The following is a 7,302-nucleotide window of genomic DNA, read 5'->3' on the forward strand; positions in this document are numbered from 1 at the left end:
TCCGCGATGTTTCGCAAAACAAGTAACGCCTGTCACACACCGACATAATTAGCAAATGGCACGTAACTAGACAGATTCTGACGGGGCGGTAACACAATCGTTCGCTTGAACTATCAACTAGCAACTATGCCGATTGATACAATACAACGATACGACCCACGCGATAATTGCTCTCGTGTTCAACTGTAATCACATACGGCTGCTAGAGAACTTGCTCAACGACTATTACCTATTTTAAATAACAATGGACGTGGAAAAAAAGAGAACGTAAATAGATACATTTCATTTATTATTTATATTAGGTACTTTATAACAATACTTTTAACAGTCTTAATACGAACGACTAAAGTGAGACAGTCGGCGAACCTGGCCGGTACTCTCTACTAGTGCTATATACAGATGTGTGTGAGAGTGGTTCAGGCATAGATGAGTGAGGAGAAGGCGCGCGGCGCGGGCTGCGGCGGCGCGCTGTGTCGCTGCGCGGGGCCGGGGGCGCCGGGGGGAGGGGCGGGGGGGCCCGCGCCGCGCGCCACCGCCTCGAAGTACTGGCGCAGGTCGCTGACGGAGCGCGAGGGCGGCGCCTGCAGGTCGTGCAGCGAGGCGGCGCGGCGCGGGGACGCGGGGGCGGCGCGCGCCGGCGCCAGCTGCTCGCTGCTGCGCGCCAGCGAGCCGCCGCCCTCCTTCATCGACTCGAACAGCGCCCGCCGCTCTCTCACGGGAATATATTGAGCTATAGCGTCGTGCGCGTTGGGCGAGCACGACCTGGCCCTGTTCTCCAGCGAGGAGGTCTTCCGCCGCGCCGCCTCCATCGCGAAGCGGCCTCGCTCGGCCCCTCGCTCCGAGCCCTCCCATCGCTTTAGATACCGATGTCGCCCCGGCTCCGGCTCGAGCGACCTGGCCGCGCGCGGCAGCGTGTGGTGCTGGAGGGAGCTCGCGTTCAGTTTGCTGCAGTTATCACACTTGACGATCTCCGCCTTGCGTATGGGCGCGTCGACGACGTCGGTGGTTTTTAAAGCGTCGAGGGACAGCGAGAGGTCGAGGCTGCGGTCGGACGATGAGTCGTAGTCGTCGTCCTCGACGACGATGCCCTCGTCCGTGGCGGCGGGCGAGTGGTCGCGCGGCACGAGCGTGGTCTCGCCGGCGGACAGCAGGCGGCGGCGCGCGCGGGGCGGGGGCCGGGGGGCGGGGGCCGGCGCGGGGGGTGGGGCGGGGGCCGTGTCCGCGGCCGGCAGCACGTCCAGGAAGCGCACGTGCGGCAGCGGCGTCTGGCGCAGGATCTCCACGCACAGCGCGCGCACCCACCGCGCGTACTCCGTCGCATTGCACGCCTGCAACAAACGCAGACCGCATTACATAAACCAATAGTGGAGACGTAAATAGATAATCTTATTTGCATAACAACTGGACCCATTCAAATGCTAAGATGCTTTTTGCGCAGTAACGGCAGGAAGGACGTAAAAAAAGACATCTCATCTTATAATTTCTGTAGAAATAGTTACATACTATTTGATATGTTAGGGAGTCATTGAGATTCGTCTCTCATCAAACGTGTTTCTTTTACGTGTCAACACCTTCACGAGTCTAGCCCTTCTTATGGTAAATAGCCACACAAAAAGATTGCTACGTACAAAAGATGATGATTTACGGTTGTTGCATTACATTGAGGTCTATTAAATTGAGCAAAACGTGAGAAAGGCGCGTCTTGAAGGGGCTCAAACGTCTTAAAACGGCGCTCCTTTGACCTCAAGAGCAAAAGTGAATGGAAGCCGTTGGTTTATTTTACACCCCAAAATTATACTAGAGGTATATTTTGTTCCTCGGGACACAAAAAACTAATACTATCTAAGAATGTTGGTACCGAGAAATAGGACACACACGTCGAGTGCGAGACTTAATTGTGTATGAGCATCATATCATGCAAGTATTTATGATATGTATACTCATATTATAAATTAATATTTATTTATGGATCTATTGTTGTACTGGGACAATGACCAGCGACGGGCGACGTGACTACATTTTAATTATGTCGAAGTTGTTTTCTAATCGTTAGGCTAATAGCATAGCTGTTTGGTGAAGATTTTGTGATTTCTTTAACAAATATGCGTTTCCGGTAATTTAAAAGATTGGCCTATGAATACTTCTGAGTAAAAAAATGAATAGTCCGTCTCACAACACAATAATGACCTCGCGTGTATTGTAACAATTTATTTGAATGCCGTACAATACTATAATACAAGTACTTGGATATATAGTTTTAATATCACAGTGACACCAAAACGGTATGTTTCATACGGTAGACTACGGCACAATTGTTGTTATTAGCCCAGATCTACTAACCGAATGGTATATCTGACTGGTCTATGACATTAGCAGTGCCACTAAAGTTAAAGCGTAGAGTAGATAGACGACTAGTGTGAGGTCAACTTTACAATGACTCAAGTCAATTTTGCCTTACTGCCCTTGTTAACAATTTTTTTACGATATCGTACATGTCTTTTATAATAGTTAGGATTATTATTGCCTACCAAATGCGAGGTAGGGAACATTAGGTTTTTCTAGCGGACATGATGGTTTTTGACATTGCAATCATGACAATGTAAATGCGATTTATGCATGAATAATTATGGCTGATTCACATGACTTGGCACAGACAATCATGTTTGCAATTACACGGCTATATGAGTTAGATTTACCTCCTGTCTATGCCTCAGATGTTTTCATTAGTACCGGAACTGTTATAATTAGTAGGGACTGCGTGAGATAAAATATAAAAATTGCATCCCTGTGAATCTGTGATGTGATGTAGCAGCCTTGAAGCTGTGACTGTACAACAAACTACAGTAGTACTGTATCAAGCTGTCCGTGTGTATGGCCGTTCTAACATGCCCAATATATTGTCTTGAACGATAGCCCTCGAATGGAGGTAAAAACATAAACCTTTACTATCTTGAATGTGTTGACCAAGAGACTGAGAGTTACGAAATCAGAAGCTATCTTTTACACATCAAAATAACATCAATTTTGATATTCGTGTAACAACAAATTTAGGGCGTTTTTTATAGGTCGGTGTCTTACTAAGTATGATATTCTAAGTTAGTAGCGCATGAACCAAATATTAACAACCTAGATTCAAATGATTTATTTATCGGACCATTTCATCGTGACCTTTGACATGGCATACTTAAATAAAAAAGCATCAACAAACGCATAGGTTTTTAAAACAGTAGTAAAATTTTGTTGTTCTTTGGTTTTCGTGAGTTTCGGTAAGGCTGGTTAATTACCTATATTCTTACCCCAAATTCAGAGCTTTTTGACACTTTAATCATAAACACGATACGTCACGATCAAATTGTGCAATCGCTCTCTCTTGCATATGAGACTATTGAACACCTGCGACTGGGAACGAGACGTTTTTCCAAAGCAACGTCGCATCCTGCTTATAAATATGTAAGTATGTTGGAACCCTTCCAACCTCATGGCACCCTCACCTGGAAAGTAGCAACAGCGGCGTCATCCCTCAGCCTAGACAGCTGGAACGCGTTGGGCAGGCTGGCACACGCCCTCAGATGCAGGTGGCGCAGCGGCAGCCTCGCCGCCGGCCGCCGGGGCAGGGTGCCGTCGCGCCAAGCGAGCAAGCAGCCGCCGCGGACGGCCGCGCGCACCCATGTGAACTCGTGATCGGCGGAGCTGAAGTACTGGCGGAGCACGCCTGTGATGGAGAAGGTGGTTAGAGTAAAGAAGACTGCAATTGCATGGGCAAATATAGCTATTGGAATATGGACAAATGGTGAAAACCAATTAAAAAAACATTAGGTCAAAGCGTCCACCTATCAGTGTGGTACGTATCGGACCACACGGATTTTCATTCATGTATGGAGAAACAGCGTCGGCAAGCCGATGAAGTGGACGCGCTTGTGTGATATCTGTACAATAAATACTGAATGCGATGCGTCCGTTGAGTACGATGTCGAAAGGTGGACGCTTACCTTTAGGGTTAAGTTATAGTTTCCCTGTCGGCCTCCTTTTAATGCGGGCCGGATATGTGTATTATGTATAGGTTAGGTACGCTGAAAATCCGATGACCAGTGGGGTGCATGAGTTCTCGTTCTCTGGGACCACGAACAGGCTAGCGTGGATTGGGACGCCCTTCAGCCTGCTGGATCGGCATCATCATGGACATACATATAATGTAATGTTACGGGTTATAGGTGAGTGACTGGAATAGATGAGGACAGAGAGATGTTAGTAGTGATGTGCGGGAGAGACCTATGTGCAGAAGTCGACGGTGAAGGGCTGATGATGATAATTAAGATATTAACTAAAATTTCAATAGCTGGTCAACTTAATATTGAAAGTATTGAGTCCCTTATAGATATTAGGGCGCTACGTACAGATACTAGTACACCTCGTACTGTATTTGAGTCTTTGTGACGTAGAAAATTCAGAGAATACGTAAAACAACAATGGTCAGCCAGCCAGGCTTCCAGCTAAAAGACGACGGAAGGATTAGTGATGGAGTTAGTGACGCAAATAGCAGACCTACGCTTAGCTAAGTGTATGTGTTGTTACTGTTAAGGTGGCAATTGGCAGCACGACATTGAGGTTGCGGCAGACATCGCTACGTCATTTCTTGTGTATTTCTATGAAAATGAAAATTATATTATAGATGAACCTGTTGTCGGGCATCAGGTCGACGTTGCTGCACCCTCATGGCGTCCGCTACCAATTTGCACCTTTAGTGACGCAAATAGCAGACTGACCTACGCTCTATAGTGTGTATGTTGTAAGTGTTGGTAGTTACTGTTAACTGTTTCGATTACAACACTAAGTAGTAGGTTATGAATAAAACTATAAAAATTGATCAGCACTCAATGTTGTGCTTGTGATGAGATCCTGTGCTGCACCAAAAATACGCAGTGAGCCTATTTAAATTTATAAAATACACCAATCAGGGGGGAGAGCATCTGAGTAGAATAGCACCAACCACAGGGCAATTTTATTGATGTTTAATAAAATTAATTCAATGCCTTCAATCCTACTAATACATATTTTATACTAATACCTTGCGCGAATAACGCGATAGTTTCTATAACTATTGATGGATGGATATGTGTTACCTATTTCACGGGATTTTGATGAAATTTGGTAGGTATATACCTACTTCCCATCCCAGAATTCCCAGGAGAAAACTTTTTAAACTAGTAGGATTTATATAATAAGACCTAGGTATATATATATGGCGAATAGATGGTGTGGAAGAGAAAGAGTGGACTGATTCTGGTGGTTTGTGGTACCTAATTACCTTATCAGTCATCATTGACCACGACATCTTGATCAGATGATGGTTACACTTAGAAAGTTGGTAACTAAGTACCTACCTAATTGGTGGATGATGGGTGGAAGAGGATGATCTTTACAGAACTAGATCAAGATAGGTATGAGCAGGACACAATTCGTAGGTACACGAACCTTTTTGAGATTTACTGTTGCAGTTCATTTGATTAGGTACATCGGGTTCTTGTGGGTTCAGTCAAGATACTCAAGATTACTACTTAATGCTGCTGCTGTAACTATTGAATAGGTATCGGATTTGACTAAGTAATACGTTTGGCTAAGTACCTAATGTTCTGACGTAGGTACCTAACCTATATACCTAGGTGGGTTTAATACAATAAAATGAATAAGGCACCCAATATAAAAATATGATTATCCAACGTATTCTAGACATGGTCAGAAAACCTAACAATAAACCAGTTCCATAAATCCAAAAATAATAATTAAGTAAGCTATCTATCCTATTAGCATTAGCCCAACCGGTGCGCAGTGGCGATTCTTGGGTGAGTCCTAGTCCAGCAGCGCACGATTATTGCTCTATGAAAGCCATGATGATATATGTTATAAACAATATTCAGGTTAGGTTCCCAACCATCAACAAAGTCCTCAGACTTACCCACGAATATATCTGCACTGTTATTGGTTGGCTAAGTTTTCTTTGCTCAACTGTTGTCTTTCAAACTAACCTGATATCCTGAGATTGGGGTCAGTGGGTGTGGGTACAGGAGCTGGAGACAGCTCGGGCCTCAGTTTCCGCAGGCCGGCCACCACCCGCGGCGCCGGTGACGGCTCACCAACAAGCATCGCCTCACAAAAACATCGCAACACTCATTTTCGACAACACACTCAACATAAACACAACATCCTCACTGATAATCCACCACAAAATTCACAAGTCAACAAAGTTTCACATCAAAACATAAAATTGACAGTTCGCTTTTGTGAATTCGAAATGTTCGTTATTTTTTTCGCGCGGCCGCGTACCTTTTGATCAGCGGTTGTTTCCAGCCAGCCGGCCGGCGCGTCAATGAATGAAATGAATGGAGTACAAACTCGGAACAATGTTTCCCGCCCCACTATCGTCGGACAGCTGATTTGTTGTTGCCTTCACTAGCGCCATCTAGTACCGAGTAGCAGTTCTTGCAGTTTGTTAAAATATTTAAAAATAAATTTATTTTTTACTAAGATCATTAAATATGTATAACACATTTGAAATATTTTATTAACATGTAAAATTTAATATTACCATGTCTAAGTTATTCTAATAAAATAAAATAATTAAGACCCGATAATAATGCCACCTAGCGGCGACTAGCAGACTTATATAGTATCTGTTTGATTTCACAATTGTTTCTTAGATGGCGCTAAATGTATACTTTCTGAATATTGACCTAATTATTAAATACGAATCGGTAATCAAAAGACTACACTAAAGGCCTAGATCTCAGCTAAAAACCGAGAAGCGATACCGGTGAATGTTGTACCAAAGGAAGTAGGTAAACCCAAAATTTATATTTTTATTAAGTGGACTAGTAGTGCTATCTGTTGAAACACAGCGGAACTACTACAGCGAGTAGCAGTCGCAGTAGGGTGACACCCACCTCGCCCGGTCCCCTGAGTTGCGTAATTCTGTCTTCTCGCTCGTTCAGTAATTCTTTTACAGATGGCGTGGCGTTACTTTTATTAAATTTAAATATTATTGGCACTGTAATCCATTGAATCGGTATTTGGTACCAAAAAATATGTAGCCTTGGGTTGTATAAAATAAGGTATTTTATGGATAATTTTTATTCATACAAAATTCGCTATGTATACCTCTCTTGATGCAAGGTAAAAAGCGCCATTTCAATCTACTAGGACACCTACTAGGAAATCAACACATTATTATTATTAAAACACTAGAGCTGTTGTTATTCTGTGATAGGACTTAACTGGCCATCTCCAACTATCCGTGCGAACTAGCAC

The 7,302-nt window shown here is 44.1% G+C and overlaps 1 protein-coding gene across 1 annotated transcript; it reads right to left on the bottom strand.

The window, feature by feature from the left end:
* Window positions 1-268: 268 nt before the first annotated feature.
* On the bottom strand, window positions 269-6,382 carry LOC125489326. Its single transcript, XM_048624926.1, has 3 exons — window positions 6,024-6,382; window positions 3,492-3,712; window positions 269-1,328 (listed from the first exon to the last, which is right to left on the bottom strand). Exons 1-3 carry the CDS (start codon window positions 6,139-6,141, stop codon window positions 417-419), a joined length of 1,251 nt encoding a protein of 416 aa, XP_048480883.1. The 5' UTR covers window positions 6,142-6,382; the 3' UTR covers window positions 269-416.
* Window positions 6,383-7,302: the final 920 nt, after the last annotated feature.

Source organism: Plutella xylostella, chromosome 3, assembly GCF_932276165.1.
Source record: "Plutella xylostella chromosome 3, ilPluXylo3.1, whole genome shotgun sequence".
Classification (NCBI taxonomy): domain Eukaryota; kingdom Metazoa; phylum Arthropoda; class Insecta; order Lepidoptera; family Plutellidae; genus Plutella; species Plutella xylostella.